The following is a 22,033-nucleotide window of genomic DNA, read 5'->3' as shown; positions in this document are numbered from 1 at the left end:
CTTTGAGGTGGTGCTAGCCGTTCATAATAACACATCCCTCATTCCCAGGAGATGTCCTTTAAAATGCAGCTTTGTTAGGATGAGATTGATTGAAGCATTCGTGAGAGCAGCCCGCAATAACAATCTCAGGAGAGGACAGGAGCCTGTCGACAGTCCTCTGTGTCAAATGACACCTTTCATTGGGAACGCAAAGCACCGCAATTCCATTATCCTAATTGCATCCTTGTCGTCCCCTCTCCCTCATTTTGAAGAGACTGTTGAAACTGTCTCCTCACAAAAACAAATCCGTTGGACATCCCCTTAAGGTTATTAAGGCCTATCGTACAGATGGTATGCTAAAAGTTTATGATATAATAGAGAATGCTAGAATTTCTCTTTTTCAAAGCCTATTGGTGTTTTTTTCAGACCCTGTAGCTTAATTTATTCTGCCTATAGAAGTTTTATATACACTATATATACAAAAGTATGTGGACACCCCTATTTCAGCCACTATCTTTGCTGACAGGTGTATTACATTTGAGCACACAGCCATGCAATCTCCAGAGACAAACATTGGCAGTAGAATGGCCTTACTTAAAGCTCAGTGACTTTCAAAGTGGCACCGTCATAGGATGCCACCTTTCCAACAATTCAGTTTGTTAAATTGATTGCAACATTCACTACCAAGTTCCAAACTGCCTCTGGAAGCAATGCCAGCACAAGAACTGTTCATCTGGATCTTCATGAAATGGGTTTCCATGGCTCAGCCGCCGCACACAAGCCTAAGATCACCATCCGCAATCCCAAGCGTTGGCTGGTGTGGTGTAAAGCTCTCCGCCATTGGGCTTTGGAGCAGAAGAAAAGCGTTCTCTTGAGTGATGAATCACGCTTCACCATCTGGCAGTCCGACGGACAAATCTGGGTTTGGTGGATGCCAGGAGACCGCTACCTGCCTGAATGCATAGTGCCAACTGTAAAGTTTGTTGGATGAAGAATTATGGTCTGGGGCTGTTTTTCATGGTTCCGGCTAGGCCCCTTAGTTCCAGTGAAGGGAAATCTTAACTGTACACCATAGAATGATGTTCTAGATGATTCCGTGCTTCCAACAGTTTGGGTTAGGCCCTTTCCTGTTTCAGCATGACAATGCCCCCATGCACAAAGCAAGGTCCATACAGAAATAGTTTGTCGAGATCGGTGTGGAAGAGCTTGACTGGCCTATACAGAGCCCTGACCGCAACCCCATCAAACACCTTTGGGATGAATTGGAATGCCGACTGCGAGCCGGGCCTAATCGCCCAACATCATTGCCCGACCTCACTAATGCTCGTGGCTGAATGGAAGCAAGTCCCCGCAGCAGTGTTTCAAAATCTAGTGGAAAGCCTTCCCAGAGTGGAGTCTGTTATGGCAGCAAAGGGGGGACCAACTCCATATTAATACTCATGATTTTAGAATGAGGTGTTTGGGGGCGTCCACATACTTTTGGTCATGTGGTGTACCTTGACTATCAACCTTAGATGCCTTAAGGCTGGTTGGTGCATGCTGCGTTTTGTTTTCTGAGTAAGTGCTGTAGAGTTATGACTGTCAATTTGGCAAATGTGATGAAATAGTTTGACACTGAGCCGCAGGGAACTGTTTCTATTCAGAGGAATGCTAGTGTTAGATTAGGTTGCACCTCAGTTGTGTTTGTTCAATGGTGTCTTCCTCTCCATTTCTTTGAAATCAATACTGAACAACAATATAAACGCAACAATTTGAAAGATTTTACTGAGTTACGGTTCATAGATGGAAATCAGTCAATTGAAATAGTCATTATTCCATAGGATATTGTGCAGCCAAGGGTGAGCTTGGGAGGTCTTAGGCCTACCCACTTGGGAGCCATGTCCACCCCGGGGAGCCGGACCCAGCCAATCAGAATTACTTTTTCCCCACGAAAGGGATTTAATAGAGACGGATATATGTGCATAAACAAAATTGAGAAATAAGCTTTTTGTGCGCGTGGAACATTTTTGGGATCTTTTATTGCAGATCATTACATTTACATTTACATTTAAGTCATTTAGCAGACGCTCTTATCCAGAGCGACTTACAAGTTAATTATTATTATTTTTTTTTAACCTTTTTTATTTAACCAGGCAAGTCAGTTAAGAACACATTCTTATTTTCAATGACGGCCTGGGAACAGTGGGTTAACTGCCTGTTCAGGGGCAGAACGACAGATTTGTACCTTGTCGGCTCGGGGGTTTGAACTCACAACCTTCCGGTTACTAGTCCAACGCTCTAACCACTAGGCTACCCTGCCGCCCCTCATGAAAAATGGGACCAACACTTCAGTATACTAATGGGTAAAAGGAATAATTCAAACGATCAGACTATAGAGACACCCGCCATTTGCATAATGCTAAGTCCTTTCAGGTTGTTTTGATGTCCCCGTTCCCCCCTGTTGACAGTGGTGTTTGATCCGGCCCATTGATTGAAGGATTGTTTGGTTAATTGATTGACGAGCGTCTGATTCACACTCTAGTTGATTCATTTGCCCTCAGCCATTCATGTCAGAATGGGCAGCCTCGGCTGACAGTGAGAGGAATGCTCCTCAACGCACAACTGTCCAGTGATGAAACAAGCAATAAATCACCCCTCTGTGAGATTTAACTTACACAGTATATCATCAGCAGAGGGTGTCTAAGCATCACATTTCATTATGAGTCTTGTGGTTTCACCTGAATCATTGTTGAAGTTTGTTTGTCCTTGCCTAACGAAATTGCTAAATACGTACAAACATGCTAATGATTTTTTTTAATTAAGATTTTTGTTCAACTTTGAAAGGTAGGACCTTTTTTAGATTAGCGAGTTCCTTCGCTGCGAAAACAGCTTGCCGACTCTAGCTGCTAAGCTCACATATTGCAAATGTCCATTGTCGCTCCCATTCAAGAGGCCAACCTGCCAGCTACCTAACCCGGAGAACATTTTAACATTTAAGATAAGAGCAGCATGCACTGGGAAGTCAAAAGGTTGAGGAGAGCAAAGCAAATTGGTAAGACATGCTTTTAAATTGGGATAAAAATGCCTGGAATATAGATGGGGTAAGAATTGACTCTGTGGCCTCCCATCTTCTTAAGTCTTTTCAAATAGATATAGAAAGCCATGTGCCTTTGTGCAAACTGCTGGTATTGGATTCCTCCTCAATAGTTTTTTTCCTCAAGAATGTATTTTTGACGGGGCCCATCATTTTTCCATAAATGCAGTGCAATAACTTCACACCCAATGATATTTAATTGATTCAGAATCGCGGCGAGACTCTGCCTCCTGTGGGAAACGCTTATTAAACTGGGAGGGTTAGGAAATGAGGTCCTGAGGTGAGAATCCCAACGCCGGCGCCTTCCAATTAGATTCTCAGTGGGGAGATAGAAACTGGGGATGGAGAGGGAGTGACATTTACTGATTCGGTTTTGACAAGGGAGGTGGGACGGTGGACGGGGGGGGGGTTGTTGTCTTGTACCGCTAATGATGTGCTGACCTCATTATGTTTACGAAGTGAATTTTGCAACAGGTTGAATGTTGAAGTCTAATTCAGTAGTTGGCTGAATGAATGAACCCCCCCCCCCAACATCTTTTCCTCTGCCACCCATTATTGCATTGCTCCAGTAGTCTGCTAGTGTTCGTTGTTGTGCAAAGTTGTTCATTTTGTTCAGAACACTTGATGTGTTTTTTGAATAGGGCTCTTGAAATTGATGGCACTACCTTCTGATGGCAGACTCTGGATTTGTCAGCAGAACAAACTATAGAAACGTAATGGTTGGCTGTGCTTTTTTTCTGAGATGACTCTAAAAAGAACCTTCAATAGATTAATAGTGTGAGTCATAGAAATATAATTCATAGAACTGGCTTGGAAGCGCTAACCCTGGCAATTTGACTGGGAAACTCATGGGTACACTCGCAATGGCTGCCTGGTATTGTGATGAAATGATTTTCATGCTAATTTGGAATGTTCTATCAACTAATGCTGGATTGCCATGGTAATGTAGGATGTTCATTCAAATTATGCTAACTGATGTGGTTCATGCAATGGAATGTATTTGTTGTTGTAATGTCAGTTGAGTTGACTCAACTGATTTGAAGGGTACAATTTCTGCTTTTAATTCCTTGCATGCGTACACTCAAAATGGCTGCCAGTCCACCCATTATCGCGTCATTGACTTGTGTTGGGACGTCCGCTCTATTAATTCTTTCATTCTATTTCTATTGAGAAAATGAACAATTCTCCTTCATTTGGCTGGGGGAAATCTAATGTCTTTCGGCATGACAAAGTATCCCAGCATAATAGCCAACAATTTCATGGGCTGTTATTTAATTTTTACCGCCACATGTTTTCTTTAAACACGTTTTTCTCTCTAACAAAAGCTCACATCAGTTATTCCTAATTGAAGATGGCGATCAATGTCCCCAAGGGAGGAATTCCATTTATTGAACCATAAAATGCACCACCTTGCCAATTGGACCCCAAATACATCAACATATGGTTTAGTGAGAACGCCTACATAAACTGTGTGGTAGAAATTCTGAAAGCCGGCCATTGAGGCAGCGCCTTGTAGCCCTAGGTCATTCTGAAGTGAAAAATAGTTTGTTAATAATCTGGCATGCAATATTTATCTTCTGAGTGCCAGCTCAGCAGAGTCTAGTGCTGGTTAGTCAAGTCATATTCCAAGGGCTTGTTTGATTAAGACCCTAGGCAAAGTGCTCTATTGCTCTGGATATGGAGCACATTGTTTGGGATGTGTCAAGGAAAGTTGATTTATCCTCCTGCTTTGACTACATCGACAACATCGTTTGTTCGCACAGAATCATTCCTAGGGGATAATCACTGTCGCGAAACGCCAATTCGGGACTGAAAAATGTTCATCAGATTCCCTTTGTTTATGTTATGCCTTGTGTCCTTGTCAACCGCTTAACCAGAGATCTTTTATCTGGGCAAACATTGGAGCACTATAAAGCCTACAGGTTGTTTTTAGGCCCGATTCTAATTAAAGGTGCAGTTGAAATTGTGTTAATTTCTTGAATGATAATGAACGAGTTGAGGCTCTGACCTTATATTGAGTTGTATTCTTTTCCAGAGCCCAGAGTTAATTATCCCTTTTATACCATGGCTATAATTTAACACATTTGCAGGTAGAAATGTTTTCAACATCCACTGAAGTAGCTAGCAAGTTTAATAGTGACAGTAGTTGCCTTGGTAACCAAACAAGACTTACTAGTTTTAAAGTTTAATATCCTGCAATTCTACACAATTTTCCATGATTCATGCCATGGGGAGGAGAGAAAATGTTGTAGCAATTTTATAGCTAATTTCTTGCAATTATACACATTTTTTCCATGATTAATGGGTCCTGTGTGGCTCAGTCGGTAGAGCATGGCGCTTGCAACGCCAAGCGTCAAGCGTCGTGGGTTCGATTCCCGCTGGGGCCACCCATATGTAAAAGTAGTGGCCCCAGCCGACTTGTAAGTCGCTTTGGACAAAAGCGTCTGCTAAATGGGATATATATATAATGCCATGTTAATATATCTGATTGAGAGTGACTAACAAAATCACAGGGGTTCCTGAATGGGGACCCCTGGAGGTCAGGGCCCCTGGAAGCACATTCGGACATGACAGTCTAGAATAACTTAGCCATGTCAGCAAAAAGATGATTTGATTGTTAATTGAGCTACTGTCAGGGACTGACATAACACGAGAGAAACTGCCGATGCACAATCAATTGTGGCACATTGTGTAGTCTACTATTCTAACTCTCAACAGGAAGTTAAGACCCCGACTGACGGATAATTATTTATCTACAGTGCATTCTTTTTCCACATTTTGTTACGTTACAGCATTATTCTAAAATTGATTCAATGTTTTTTTTTCTCATCAATCTACACACAAATACCCTATAATAACAGTGAGAACAGGTTTTTAGAAATATTTGCACATTTATTAAAGATTAAAAAACGTATTTACATAAGTATTCAGATCCTTTGCTATGAGACTCAAAATTGAGCTCAGGTGCATCCTGTTTCCATTGATCATCCTTGATGTCTCTACAACTTGATTGGAGTCCACCTGTGGTAAATTCAATTCATTGGACATGATTAGGAAAGGCACACACCTGTCTATATAAGTTCCCACATTTGACATTGCATGTCGGAGCAAAAACCAAGCTATGAGGTTGAAGGAATTGTCCTTAGAGCTGCGAGACAGAATTATGTAGAGGCACAGATCTGGGGAAGGGTATCTAAAGTTTCTGCAGCATTGAAGGTCGCCAAGAACACAGTGGCCTCCATCATTCTTAAGTGGAAGAAGTTTGGCACCACCAAGACTATTCCTAGAGCTGGCCTCCCTGCCAAACTGAGCAATCTGGGGAGAAGGGCCTTGGTCAGGGAGGTGACCAAGAACCTGATGGTCACTTTGACAGAGCTCCAGAGTTCCTCTGTGGAGATGTGTGTCCTTCTGGAAGGTTCTCCCATCTTTGCAGCACTCCATCAATCAGGCCTTCATGGCAGAGTGGCCAGATGGAAGCCACTCCTCCGTAAAAGGCACATGACAGCCCGCTTGGAGTATGCCAAAAGGAACCTAAAGGACTCTGGTCTGATGAAACCAAGATTGAACTCTTTGGCCTGAATGCCAAGCGTCACATCTGGAGGAAACCTCTCACAATCCCTACGGTGAAGCATGGTGGTGGCAGCATCATGCTGTGGGGATGTTTTTCAGCGGCAGGGACTGGGAGACTAGTCAGGATCGAGGGAAAGATGAATGGAGCAAAGTACAGATATCCTTGATGAAAACCTGCTCCAGAGCTCTCAAGACCTCAGACTGGGGGCGAAGGTTCACCTTCCAACAGGACAACGACCCTAAGCACACAGCCAAGACAACACAGGAGCGGCTTCGGTACAGGTCTCTGAATGTTCTTGATTGGTCCAGCCAGAGCCTGGCTTTGAACCCGATCGATCATCTCTGGAGACACCTGAAAATAGTTGTGCAGCGACACCCACCATTCAACCTGACAGAGCTTGAGAGGATCTGCAGAGGACAATGTGAGAAACTCGCCAAATACAGGTGTGCCAAGCTTGTAGCGTCATACTCAAGAAGACTTGAGTCTGTAATCGCTGTCAAAGGTGCTTCAACAAAGTACTGAGTAAAGGGTCTGAATACTTATGTTAATGTAATATTTCAGTTGTATTTTTTTTATACATTTGCTGAAAATTTAATCTGTTTTAGAATAAGGCTTTGTCTGAATGCTTTCCGAATGCACTGCATATGCAGTACCAGTCAAGTTTGGACACCTATTTTTACCATTTTCTTTTCTAGAGTAATAGTGTAAACATCAAAACTATGAAATAACACATATGGAGTCATGTTGTAACAAAGTGTTCAACAAATCAAAATATAATTTGAAATTCTTTAAAGTAGCCACCCTTAGCCTCTGACAGATTTGCACACTCTTGGCATTCTCTCAACCAACTTCATGAGGTAGTCACCTGGAATGCTTTTCCAACAGTCCTAAAGGAGTTCCCACATATGCAGCATATGATAGTCCCACTAAGGGCAAACCAGGTGGGATGGTGTATTGCTGCAGAATGCTGTGGTAGCCATGCTGGTTAAGGGTGCCTTGAATTCTAAATAAATCGCAGACCGTGTCACCAGCAAAGCACCATCACACCACCACCTCCATGCTTCACTGTGGGAACCACACATGCGGAGATCATCCGTTCACCTACTATGCGTCTCACAAAGACACGTTGTTTGGAAACAAAAATATCAAATTTGGACTCATCAGACAAAATAACAGATTTCCACCGGTCTAATGTCCATTGCTCGTGTTTCTTGGCTCAAGCAAGTCTCTTCTTCTTACAGTTGATGTTGAGATGTGTCTGTTACTTGAACTCTGAAGGATTTATTTGGGCTGCAATCTGAGGTGCAGTTATTTGCCGGTTTTTGAGGCTGGTTATTCTAATGAACGTATCCTCTGCAGCAGCGGTAACTGTGTCTTCCTTTCCTGTGGCGGTCCTCATGAGCCTATTTAATCCTCGCGCTTGATTGTTTTTGTGACTGCACTTGAAGAAATGTTCAAATTTCTGACCTTCATGTGTTAAAGTAACTGTTGGTCTTTGCTTATTTGAGCTGTTCTTGCCATAATATGGACTTGGTCTTTACCCTATATAGGGCTATCAACTGTATACCAACCCTTCCTTGTCACAGCAAAACCGATTGGCTCTAACGCATTAAGAAGTAAAGAAATTCTAAAAATGTACTTTTAACAAGGCACACCTGTTAATTGAAATGCATTCCAGTGACTACCTCATGAAGCTGGTGGAGAGAATGCCAAGTGTGCAAAGGGTGGCTACTTTGAAGAATCTCATCTAAAATATATTTAGATTTAACACTTTTTTTGGTTACTACATGAATCCATATTTTATTTCATAGTTTGTCTTCTATTATCCTACAAAGTAGAACATTGTAAAAAATAAAGAAAAACCCTTGAATGAGGTGTGTTCAAACTTTTGACTCCTACTGTACTCAAACTGTACTCTGTCAGGGGCTGGGAAATGCATTTTTTTTTTTGCAAAAAAATCCACTGAGGCAATGTGTGGACACTCCTAATGGCTCTCTGTAAAGGTGCTTAGTTTGTCTTGGTCAGCATTCCTGAGTCTCCGGTCTTAACCTGCTGACATAATGGCAAAGTTGTCTAGCTACATGTAGCAGGGACTGACTGTTTCAGGCAGGGAAGTCAACATGATCAATATTATGAGGTGTTACATTAGCAGTTCGATTGTGTTAGGTTTATTTAAGCAATAAGGCCCGATGGGTGGTGGAATATAACCAGTATACCACGGTTAAGGGCTGTGTCCAGGCACTCTGCGTTGCGTCGTGCTTAAAAGCCCTTAGCACTGGTATATTGGCCGTATATAACAAACCCATGGTCCCTTATTGCTATTATAAAGTGGTTACCAATGTAATTAGTGCAGTAAAAATGTGTTTTTGTCATAGGCCAATCAGCATTCAGGGCTCGAACCACCCAGTTTATAAATGTAAATATATGCAGCATTTTTATCATTTCCTCTCTCATTACAGGAAACTGACAGTAACACCATTAAGAAAACAGAAAAAGAGACCAAGTTCAAAGAGGCCAAGAAAGTCCTGAAGAGAAACTTCCAAGTCAACACCAAATTAGTTTTCACTGAAGACGGACAGGTTTGTGCAAACATTTATCGACATTCCATTTTATTTTGAGTCAGATCCAGTGATACAATTTTTGGCTTCAGCTAAATGAGAGAACCCATTTGTTTACGGGCAATTCCACGCAAACAGATTTACGCTTAGATTTTTCACTTTAAAATATCTGCCAAACAAAAACCATGGATTTTAAAGTTGAACAAAACAAACAACTCTATGCACAATGACTACTTTGAATAATTTGCACAATCATTTGTATAAGTAAAGCATGTGCAGATATAACGTTTGGTAACAATAAAACTGTGGGAGATTTTACTGTAATTCTGTTACCAAATGTTGCATCTGCACAGTTTTTCCTGTTATTGTTTAATGTATGTATTAATTACGGTAACATCTTCCTCAGTTTTATTCTGTTACCAATCTTTGTATCTGTACAGTTCTTCCTATAAATGTGTTTTTGTAAAATTCTGTGGAACATAAAAAGTAGTCCTTGTGCCTAGAGTTTTGTTGAACTTTACCAAACTTTTCTTTGGTATACATTTTAAAGTTACAATTATGAGTCTCAGCGTAATTGCTTGCCATTACAACCATCATTCAGAGAAAATTAGATGGCACCTGTGATGTTTAGTTGTGTTTGCTGCATTGAATCCCAGCCAGCTGCAAATGTAATTAAGGAGACTAAACGTGTGTTGTATGCCCTCTTCTATGTGTGCGTTTGTGTGTGGATAAATGTTTTTGTGTGTGTGCATATGTGTTGATTCCTATCCAGCTGAAAATGAGATGGCACCATTGCAGTGTTGTGATTTAACTCTGTGTTGGTCTATGCCCCTCGCTCTCCAGATGGTGCAGCAGTGGCCCCCGCTCCAGAGGACGGCCGTGCCAGCCACAGAGGGGGAGGAGGATGACTGCACGTCGGGCATCAATGTGGAGGAGGCCAGAGAGAGGCTGCGCCGAGAGGACCAGGAGTTTGACAAGCTGGAGTACAGGCGTAAAGTCAAAGAGAAACACAGGGTAAGACTGTAGTACAATCATTAAGTTAAACACAAACACGGGCGAAGACTACCGCACAGCCGTCAAAGGTCAGCCAAAAAAAATGCATCAAATCAAGCAGAAAAAGCAGGCAAGACTGTAGACAGAAGCAAAAACACAGGGTAAGACTGTAGTTCAGTCACAGTGTCAAACGGTTGCTTCACTAGCCCATACAGCAGCCTCGGGCAGGAGGTTAGTCGATTATTTCCCTGCATCATTTGGGAAAGCAGCATCTGATCCTAATGGTGATCCTCCTGCACTGAATGGGGGGGGGGTGACAATGAAGTACTACAAACTGCATGATCATAATGTACATGACATAATATATTCCTGTATTGTTACTGCGGCAAGGTCCCTTATGGTACCTTAGCACCTGGTTGGATGTTTATACGAATCGCTGTCAACGGAGCCAGTTCAATGCTCCAACTTAATCTCCCCCACTCTGCACCCAGCAGGTACTGTATGAAAAATAAATGTCACAGCTGTGACACGTGCACGCTCACACATACGCATAGACACACACACACACACACATGCCCTGAGGTTATAACCTCAGTGATTGAGGACAGGCATGGGCCAGATGTGTCTCTGGAATGACTTGAAGCAGCTGTTGGAGCTGCACAGTATCAGTGGGGACCAGATGAAAGGGAAGGCAAGACCAAGCATTCAATGTGCTTAGAAATGGGCTCTGCACATTAAATTCAATAACCTGTTAGATTAGGGCAGAAAAATTTATCAGAAACTAGGTGGTCTTTATAGGCCTTGTATTGGGCTTAGATAGATATATCTATCTCAATAAACATGATTGATATCTAATTGCCTTTTTTTTTTGCCTTTTATGTATAACAAGGTCAAAATGTAAGCTATTAAAAAAAATGTCTTAGTTCTACTGCATTAAAGGCTAAAAAAATGTGGGCTAGTACAGTACTGGGGCTGAAACTCTGTTTGGATATGAGTGTTCTAGATTTGCCCAGAGGAGAAGGCAAAGCCTGTCGTGCTGCACCCGTCCCTCCCACTCCAGGTTCTATTTTTAATCCCATATATAGTATATCGCAGGTTGAAACCCAAATGACAATAACAGACATGTCTGAGTCTGGCACACAGCTTGGGAGCCCACAGGCAGACGGGGAGATTAGGTTCAGTTAATATTTTCGAGAGCGAGCTTCGTTTCTCCACTAAAATAACTGCAGAAAGTTTGCTCAGCTTATCTGATTTGCAGAGAAAGTACTTTCCTTGCCAGTGGATAAATATTGACTGCTGGGATAAATATTGACTGCTGGGATAAATATTGACTGCTGGATGCTATTGTCTCACCCACTCGTTGCTACCTTATTTTATTTTATGAGATTATTATCTTATGATTTGATTGGAAGTAGTAATGACTGGCCTTTGAAAGGCATGTGTTGTGGTGAGTGTTGATGAGGGAATATATACATTGCACAATGTGTAGAAAACTGATATAGAACAGAATAAAGTCATTTTAGCAGTGTAGTCAATGTCAGGGATTTCTTTTTCACACTTATACAATTACCTTCTACTCAATTAACCCAAAGCTAAATAACCCACTAGTATTTCACTTCACAAGCAAAGGTTACAGTTCATCAAAACCTGATGAGGGATTTAAAAATGTTATGGTTGAGATGGATGAAGCAGAAGGAATTGCAAATCAGTCTGGCTGCACAACCGATTGGCAAACGTACTGCAAATGTATAAATAATGTGACTAAACTGAATAAAAAGACGAAGCTACACTTTTTAAAACAAAGAATGGTATTAAAACGCTTTGGAGCGCCTTCACTGAAGTTTTGGGGAAAATGCAAACTCCGTTCCATCATTCATTGAATCAGATTCATTTCAAAACCCTCTGATTCTACTTAAAATATTTTTTAATTGGCAAGATTAGCACATTTATGCATGACAATGCCAGCAACTCATGTTGACACTACACATCCAAGTATATCTGACCAAATTCTGAAAGACAAGAATAGTCATTTTGAATTCCGGATAGTGAGTATGGAAGAGGAAGTTTTTTGTTGTTGTCTATCAACAATGCCAAGCCAACAGGGTCTGACAACTTGGATGGAAAATGACTGAGGATAATAGCAGACGCAAATAGGAGTGGCAATATCCATGTCTTCAATTTTAGCCTACTAGAAAGTGTGTGCCCTCAGGCCTGGAGGAAGCAAAAGTCCTTCCTCTACCTAAGAATAGTAAAGCCCCCTTTACTGGCTCAAATAGCTGACCGATCAACCTGTTACCAACCTTTAGTAAAGTTTTGGAAAAAATTGTTTGACCAGATACAATGCTATTTTACAGTAAACAAATTGACAACAGACTTTAAGCACGCTTATAGGGAAGGACATTCAACAAGCACAGCACTTACACAAATGACTGATTACTTGAGAGATTTATGATAAAAAGTTTGATTTTCATTTGAATATTCTGTAATTAACATAAAGAAAATTTGCGCATTTTCCCACCAGTGGTGTTTCTCCACCATTCGGACTTGTTGCGGATAAAAGTCAGTACGTGATGACCTAGTGCACTCAATGTACGTTTTTGCTTAAGTTTTCATGTACCAAATAAAAATCTAAAGTTCAATGTGTTTCCATCACATTTTCAACTCTACTGATAGTTTTGTCACAAACTGTTGAGTTAAATAGAAGTGTACCTACTCTGGTTTTGGCACATGCGCTCTTGCCAACATCTCACAGATACAGTGCGAGTAGGCGAGTCTACATAATTATTATGGATAAGAGCGATTAATATTTGTTTTTGTCAAACGGCAGTCAAGCATCATGTCACCAGAGTAAGACCCTCTATTTATTTGGAAGGAGCATCAAGATCACAGTGCACTCTCACCACCCTGTTAAGTTCATCATAACGTATTTCATCTCTAGCCTAATAAACTGCATGGTTTCCCGAGTCACCTTGGAAGGACAACACCATGTCATAGCACGACTCCAAGTTTACTTCGATATGATGGTTATTATATCAATATTTGCGCATAAAGGCGTTTGTACCACCATTTCTCACATACTTAATTTTACAGACACAAAAAAGATCCCACTGTGTCAAACAAACAAATTCTGTCGCCATTTATAAAATTGTACCGAAGCTACCTGTTTCCACCATCTGTTGTGATTAAAAAAAAACATGACGTTACTCAAACTGTGGATGAAAATGTGGTTAATGTCAAGCATGCATTAGCTCTGCTGAAGTGTTGTGTAGGTGAGCCACCTCCCCCGTAAAGGGCGGCCCTCGAGTGGCTCATCTCATGGTCTCGACAATTAAGTTATGCCGCAGGCACTCCCCCCGCACGTCTATTAGGCATGGCTGTTGTGATTAACGCCTTGTCCCGTTCATTTGTCGTGCTCGCCGAGCATTGCCAAGAATGGCTGTTGTGATGGCTGACGCGTGAAGGGAAAAACAGACACTTTAAAAAATCCATTTAAATTTCTGTGCAGCACGCTGCCTCCGACACTCAGACGCGTGTCCAGAAATCAATTAGCAGCATTCACCAACATGAATCATTCCTGGCTGGCTGGCTGGCGTGCTAAATATCCCTCATGTTGCTAACTCTCTGTCGCTGGCTGTACTAAGGCCCTACTCAAACACTGTTGTGATCGTTTTAGTTTGACGTTCTAACTGAACTTGCCACCTATACTTCTACAGTAGAGAGCCAACCGCTCTGGACCACTGTAGCTACTGTAACTGCACACAGCATGCTGACTGAGGGACCGGAGGCATGCTGACAGACTGCCAACTAGATGGGCAGTTACTAGTCTGGCGGCCGTGGCCCATACTAATGGAAGGCAGCTCAGTGGGGAAAATGTATTACTCTCCCCAGACCGTCCTAATAGATCCATAACTTATTTGTTAGTCACGACTCCCTCTGGTGTTCGCTCTCTCTTCTCCCACTTCCTTTCTTATGCGCTTGCTATCGCTCTCCCTCCACCACTTTTCTGCATCGTTTGGAGGCCGGGCCAGAGTAGATTCCCATATTTTCATTCGGTCACGGCCCTGTGCTCCTCGCTAGCTCTGTAAAATGTTTTAGAAACCCTCCCCCCTGATCATACCTTGTGGCCTGAAAACCAATGAGAGTCAGGTGAAAACCAATGAGAGCCCGGTTCGAGCCTTCCTCCCATATCACAGACAAATGAGGAGGGAGTGGATGGCTGTAGGACAGCAGCCATTCCCCTCCTCGCCACCACACACACACACACCCACTAGTGGCGGCCGCTGCTGTTTAAGATTAGGGAGGACCATTCTTTTTGTTGCTTGACTTTATTTCCGGGGTAGGATGTCATTGTAAAATAATTTGTCCTTCACTGACATGCCTAGTTAAATAAAGGATAAATAAAAATTATATTACAGCATATTGGGTGACTGTCATTCATATTCCATTCACCCAGCTCAATGTGACATCGATAGATTTAGGCTACTACATGATACTAGAATTTGCCCTATACCTATCATAAGCTTGCTACAACCTAGTCTACAAATGAAAGTTGATAACGTAGGTGCACAGGTCGAGAGACAAATTGGAGTAATCAAGGTGACAGAGTGACTCATTCAATACCGCCTTGCACACTCTTGCCTGCATCTAGCTGATCTAGGGTGTAATCATTAGTCCCGACAGCAGTTGCAAACACGTTTCGATTAGACAAATTCAGCTATATTTATCCCTGTTTCATTCCATTTGGTTCCTTTTCAGAAATGTTTTTCAACAGAATCGGCAGAATGAATACACCCTTGATCACCTGCACACACAGTTCACTTTCATAGCAGCCACATACAAACAGCTTCATCACTTTGGGTTATGTGCAACTCTGTGTTGTTGTACGTGTCAAACTGCTTTGCTTTCTCTCGGCCAGGTCGCAGTTGTAAATGAGAACTTGGTCTCAACTAGCCTACCTGGTTAAGTAAAGGTGAAAAAACATTTTAAAAGATTAAAAAGGGTCTCGTTAAGGGAGAAAAAAGTTTATGGCCCGTATCACTTACTTTCCTGCCTAGCAATAAAGATACAATGTTTGTTCAGATGTGTAGGAGGAGACTCAGCCTAGGAGAAATGGTTAAATGTCAGTGCTTGTGTGAACAATGTCTTTGTCTAATGCAGCTGTGTTGATCCTCTAAGAAGAATTAACTTGGTTTGAGCTTTCATAGTATCCGTGGAGTTTTTACTCTGAAAATTAGAACCTAACAATAGTCTCTGTATTGGATAATGGCACAATCATTTGGCCCTGGGCTCATAAAATGTATTTAATGTATGGCTCATAACATGTATTTTAATGTAGGGCTCGTCAGGCTTCATTTTAATGGCGATCAAAGCTTTAATCAAAGCTATATGCTTTAGTATGACACTTCCGGTTTGTGCGGGAAATACTGGATTACTTATTTATTCTCTGGATGGAACATTTTGTAAAATACCGGGAAAATATTCAACCCTAATACACACACACGTTCTAATGCAAAATGTGGTTTTCACTGAGTGACATTTGGAGCAGAAATTAAGAACTCACGTATCAGCTGCTGACATTTCCTAATGCATTCTCCCGCCGCATATAAATAGGCTTCTGTTTTCACACACTATCATTATTTTTCCCCTCTAGCGAGGGTTTCACTCCCGTGTCAAGTCGTTTACTATGGTCAGTTCTCCCTGAATATGCCGTGTTGGCGAAATGATAATGGTGGAGGTCTGCTTTATTTTGGACTGTGTTTTGCAAGTCAGCCATTTTGTTTAGATTTGTTTGGTGTTTTTTCCCACCTGAAGGATGTGGCTGCATCTCGATACTCTATTGTGACCTGTCTAACCTCCACTCCTCTGTCTGCTTTCTTTCCTCCCATCCCCTCTCTTCTATGACCCATGGAAAATGTCTTAGCTTAGAGGCAGTAACCAGTGAATCTTATCATTAAAAAAAAACTACATAGAACAAAAAAGAGAAAGCATATCCTCTCATGGAATCTCTGACAATCTAACGAAATACAGCCATTTCACCCCAAAACAAACCTGCCCTGAAAGGCATGGATTGTCAGAGATATACGACACCTAAATCTGGTTAGACTGACATTGCTCCAAATTCAGTCTCCCTCTTCTCTCCCACAGGAGAAGAGACTGAAGGAGAACGCTGCCAGAAGAGAAGCCAGCAAGCAGTACGCTGAGGTAAGTCTCTCTCCTCCATTTTACATTAGAATTTCTCCCCCCAAACCCCTCTTAAAATCCATCACATCCTGAATGGGTTTGACTCCAGTCACTAGCTCCCCTTCACTCGTGTTACGTTAAACCGTGGCTGTTTAAAGTGATACTTCTGTCAGGATGCTGCTGTTGAACTCCAGTCTAGCTTCAAAAGGAGAGGCAGTCTCTAAAAGTGAGGGCCACACTCTACCCCTTCGTCTTTGTAACAAAGGCAGAAGGAGCATTCTCTCTTCTTCAGCCAATGTCAGACGAAGAACACAGAGTCCCCTGATGCCGATGTAGCACTTAGCTTTTAGATTGGAACAGAATTCATTGAGGAGAGAATGGGACAAGCACAATGGTACTTTACAGGGTCATTAATGTCAGCCCCTCTAGTGAGTCATGTGAAGTGTTATCTTCACAAAAGGGGACATGCTTTTCTGCAGACAAATACCAAATGCTCCATAGAGCTTCTCTATCGCCAGCTGAATTGGCTCCACTCCTGCCACGTGATGATGAGACAGAGAGTAGTTCCTTGTCTTGCGCAAGATCCCGGTCACAAAGCATCTGGGGTGTCTTCAGCAGAGGCGAGTCCCTCTTCCTCTCCGTGTAATATTAAATCCCCCTCTGCTCAGCTTGTGTCCGTCTGCCCGCCTGCTGAATTCGTCTTGCGTAATGTGGAAATGAAAAATCTTGTCTTCAACCTCAGCATAATTACCATGCCAGCACTCTTTCTTTCTCTCCTGTCAATCAAACACACCCAGTGTCATTACATTAATGCTGGCTTGCAGTGATAGATACTCCGGAGGTGTTAGGGTGGCATTTCTCTAATCCCCCTTCCGGCAGCTCTTCTGATGCCTCCTACCACTCTGGTGTATAGCCTACCTCACGTCTCCTGCTCCGTTTAGCACTCCTATTTGGCCTCTTCAGTGATGCGGGAGACGAATAAGGGGAAACTGAATGCAACATCTGAATGTGGCGTCATGGGTGGGATTATCATACACATCCTATCCCCCTTGATCTCGTTCGACGCTGACTCCACTCCTACACCATAGACTTCCTATTGAGTTAAATCAGACATTGATGACTACTTCACAATTATCCCTCATTTCATTGGGTTCAGAATCCACGTTTCCCATCTTTCTTTAAAGAAATACTATGTAGAAATAGCTCCGGCATTTCCTGGTTGCTAAAATTCTAATATTTCGCCTAATATCAGTTTGTGACAAAACAAGCAACAAACAAGCGCAGTGTTCACCAATCGGTCGATCTCCAAGCCATTCCTAGTTGCTCACCAAACGTTTCTGAAAAAAAAAATACGATAAAACCTTGCTATTTATTTTTTTCATTTTGCACTGTTGGTGGTAGGTGCACTTGATTCAGCAGCCCTAGCGGCGGGAAGGCAAGGTGTTCCCATTTTTTTTAAGCACTTCATGTGTCTGAAAGTAGAACTCCGCCTATCCGGCAGGCCCAGAGAGAAAATCAAGTGCACCTATAGGCCTACCACTAGCCAATCAGATTACCGTGTCTGCACAGTTTCCTCGAGCCATAGACTGATAATAGAAGCTTCGGCCGCACAGCAAAGTTGATAATGTGAGATTTCAACACTTTTAAAACCATGACTAGAGAAAGACTCAATGAATACAGCAAAGAGCTGCTGTTATTATGAGTTAGCTTATAATTAAGTTATTCAGCGCTGTCGACACTTTGTTCAGCAGTTTTATAAGCCATAAAATATGCGTTCTCTCTAATTCCACTCACGCTACAAGCAGCCTGCAGCTGCAATGAATGAATATAGCGAAGTGTTTTGATAAGCTTGCGTTATTATTTGCTGCTTGTCTTTTTTAATATATAGAGAGATTTTTCTTTCTCTGGTCATAGGAGTAACACCATTAGTTTGCGCATGAGGCATAAATAATGCAGTTTGAATTAAGTTTCGCGGGAGCCTCGCATCCGACATCTGAAGTAATGCAACAAATGATCTAGCAGTGTGATCATATACCTAAAATGTTGAAATATAATTTTGAAAATGGTCTGAGCCACACAAAATTGGTGGGGCAGTTCAAGCGTGGCCAATATGCAGTGCGCCTACAGCACAGACCTCATGTTAAACAAATTCTAATAATTTGAGCAGTAGAGGTCGGCTTGCATTTTGACTTGGTGATCTTGACTTAAAAGGTTGGTAGGCATCCCAAATGGCGCAGTGGTCTAAGGCAGTGCTACCAGGGCCACTAGACATCCTGGTTCGAGTCCAGGCTCTGTCGCAGCCGGCTGCAACCAGAAGACCTATGGGGGCGGTGCACAATTGGCCCAGCGTCGTCCGGGTTAGGAGAGAGTTTGGCCGGCAGGGATGTTCTTGTCCCATCGCGCACTAGTGACTCCTGTGGCGTGCTGGGTGCATGCACACTGACACGGTCGCCAGGTGTACGGTGTTACCTCCGACACATTGGTGTGGCTGGCTTCCGGGTTAAGCGGGCATTGTGTGAAGAAGCAGTGCGGCTGGGTTGTGTTTTGACCTTTGCCTCTCCCGAGTCCGTACGGGAATTGCAGCGACGGGACAAGACTGGAACTACTGTTTGGATACCACAAAATTGGGGAGAAAAAGGGGTATAATCAAAAATAAAAGGTTGGTGACCACTGGTGTAGAGAATTATTGTACCATCTAAACAAACCGCTGTGAAATACATTTTCCACAACTAAAAATATTGTATTTTCAGCTGTTTGAAGCTGGTGTACAAAACCTAAAGTAAGATGCAGAAGACCGGGAATCATAGAAATAGAGCACATAGAACGGGCGACAGGGTAGCCTAGTGGTTAGAGCGTTGGACTAGTAACCGAAAGGTTGCAAGTTTAAACCCCCGTGCTGACAAGGTACAAATCTGTCGTTCTGCCCCTGAACAGGCAGTTAACCCACTGTTCCTAGGCCGTCATTGAAAATAAGAATTTGTTCTTAACTGACTTGCCTAGTAAAATAAAAATAAAAATATCTACAACCTCTTAGACTTACTTTCAATGAGAATTACAGATTTATAACACATTTCTGTGAATTTGGTTGGGTATCACAAAACCCTACACATTGCAGCTTTAAATCTGCCCATTTTTTAAAGCAGCTTTTTTTCTCAATTCGTTCATCTTCTGTTGGCCCTGAAGTCTGCTCTTATGTTTTACCAGCGACATGGTAAACCAGGCTGCTTCCTCCTGGTATTGATGGGGGCTGTGTGTTGAACTATGCTCCGCCATACTGAACACTTCTCACTCTGCCATCCTCCCACTCACACAGAGACAATTAGAGCATTACAGGCTGTCTCCACTGGGCAACGTGCCTTCAGCCCTCCACTGTTGTCTCATTTATCATCGCTAACACTTTTCCCCAAAGCCTGCGAGCGCAACCATGGTGCCCTCAATAAAGCAGCAGGCCAGACTTATCCAGGCTAACGCTTGGGGAGACTTTGTGCTTGTTTGTTAAGGATTTGGAAGGAATTGGGAAAGTCTTAGGTCAGATATAGCTTGTTAACAACATGAAGTGCCTTCTACACTGTCCTTGAGTTTCAAGTTTTTTTTTTGTCATTTGAAGTTTTGCTTTTGTGTGGTTTTGTGATCCTGGAGTATTTATTTAGTCTTCAAGGTCTTATTTAATCTTCAAGTTCTCTGGGTAAGATAAAGATGCAGCATCTTGTTTCTAAGGGTGCTATTGATCATATAAGCACAATGTCCAGTAGTGGGATACCTTAAGGCAGGTATTCCCAAACTGGGTTGCCGTCGTGGGTACGCCAAATAATAATGTGATTCAGAAATTATTATTATTTTTTCACATTTTCAAGCAGTCCATTTTATAGTTTCCAACAGGCCTATACATTTGGCCAAGTTTTTTTAATCGCCTGAGTAGCCCCGTTTCACTGCCAAAAATAACATTAAACAATCTAGTGTTGAGCGAAATAACAACACAATGTCAAATAATAAACATCCAATCACATTAACTGTTACTCTCTCGTGGGAACTCCCCTAACGGTCCGTATGTAGCCAAACGTAGCTGCTGCTCTTTCCGTTTGCTCGAAAATGGATAAATGGTTAAAAAAAAGTAAGGCCTGTGTCCATAGAGACACATACCAGTTCCACAGGTAGTACTGCTACTACCAGCAGTACTACACCTGCACCTGTCGACGACACAAGTTGTTCTGCTTCCACGAGCACATCCAATGCTAGCATCAGTAATTCTACATTCGTTGTTAGCCCAGCTAGCATGGACACTGACAGTTGTGAATCTCATGTAGCCGGAAGAGCTACTGATCCCTTACCCGGGAAAGCACCGAACAGACAGTGACGTTGGACCATCGAAGAGGCGCAAATATGACCCCTACATTGATTTGGGGTTCACTTATATTGGGAGTAGTGCCTTTCCTCAGCCACAGTGTATTTAATGTGCGAAGTACCATCTCACAACACAATGAAACCTCCACTTTTGCGCAAACATTTAGAAACAAAACATGCCAATTAAAAAATAATAATAAGCCACTGGAGTTTTTTGAGCGAGAATGAAAGACTTTCGAGTAGTAAGACATGTATAAAAGCAACACATACCATTAATAAGAATGGGCTAGAAGCGTCTTATATGGTGAGCTACGGAGTAGTTAGCACAGGCAAGCCCCATACTATTGTGGAGGGCTTTAATTCTTCCTGCTGCCGCAGATAAGTCTGGGACAATGCTGGGGGGAATAGGCCCCCCCCCAAAAAAATGCCTTCATCAAACAACACTGTTTCACAATGCATCATTGACGTGGCAGGAGACGTTTTGAAACAATTACTGCTTCACATACAAGCCAGTGATCTCTATGCGTTACAGCTGGATGAGTCAACAGACGGGCCTGGCACAGCTCCTAGTATATGTCAGTTACATTTATGGGGGTTCAATTAAGGAAGATATCCTCTTCTGCAAACCACTGTGTATTTTCTGAACTATGCAATGATATGGGCAGCAAATATGTAACACCTTTACAACATACAGAAGTGCGCTGGTTATCAAGGGGCAAAGTATTGACATCTTGTTTTAAAATTGAGAGACGAGCTTAAAGTTTTCTTCGCTGACCATAATATTCACTTGAAGAGTTTCTCACACGACTGGCCTATCTGGGTGATGTTTTTTCTCGCCTTAATGATCTGAATCTAGACTTACAGGGACTCTCCGCGGCTATATTCAATGTGCGGGACAAACTTGAGGCTATGATTTAAGAATTTGGAGCTCTTCTCTGTCTGCACTAACAAGGACCTTCCTCGAGTCCACTTACCGATATCTGAACAAGAGAGCCTCATCAAAATTGCAACACGTAGTTCTGTGAAAATTGAATTTAATCAGAAGCCATTGCCAGATTTCTGGATTGGGCTGCGCTCAGAGTATCTTGCCTTGGCAAATCGCGCTGTTAAGACACTGATGCCCTTTGCAACCACGTACCTATCTGAGAGTGGATTCTCAGCCCTCACTAGCATGAAAAACTAAATACAGGCACGTGTTGTGTGTGGAAAATGATTTAAGACTGAGACTCTCTCCAATACAACCCAACATTGCAGAGTTATGTGCGTCCTTTCAAGCACACACTTCTCATTAACCTGTGGTGAGTTATTCCCCATTTTCGATGAACAAATAAAGTTTGA

General features: G+C 42.3%; 1 protein-coding gene across 2 annotated transcripts in view; it reads left to right on the top strand.

Moving 5' to 3' along the window:
• Positions 1-22,033, top strand: part of LOC135548708 (probable ATP-dependent RNA helicase DDX10) — a 69,986-nt gene that overhangs the window by 32,053 nt on the left and 15,900 nt on the right. For both annotated transcript variants that reach the window (XM_064978563.1, XM_064978561.1), the window contains exons 14-16: positions 9,083-9,202; positions 10,025-10,195; positions 16,319-16,375. In XM_064978563.1, the coding sequence (XP_064834635.1) occupies positions 9,083-9,202; positions 10,025-10,195; positions 16,319-16,375 (348 nt within the window). The remainder of the gene's footprint in view (positions 1-9,082; positions 9,203-10,024; positions 10,196-16,318; positions 16,376-22,033) is intronic.

The sequence above is a fragment of the Oncorhynchus masou genome, chromosome 11 (assembly GCF_036934945.1).
Source record: "Oncorhynchus masou masou isolate Uvic2021 chromosome 11, UVic_Omas_1.1, whole genome shotgun sequence".
Lineage (NCBI taxonomy): Eukaryota > Metazoa > Chordata > Actinopteri > Salmoniformes > Salmonidae > Oncorhynchus > Oncorhynchus masou.
The sequence above is the reverse complement of the archived record's forward strand: the minus strand, read 5'-3'. Positions and strand labels throughout refer to the sequence as shown.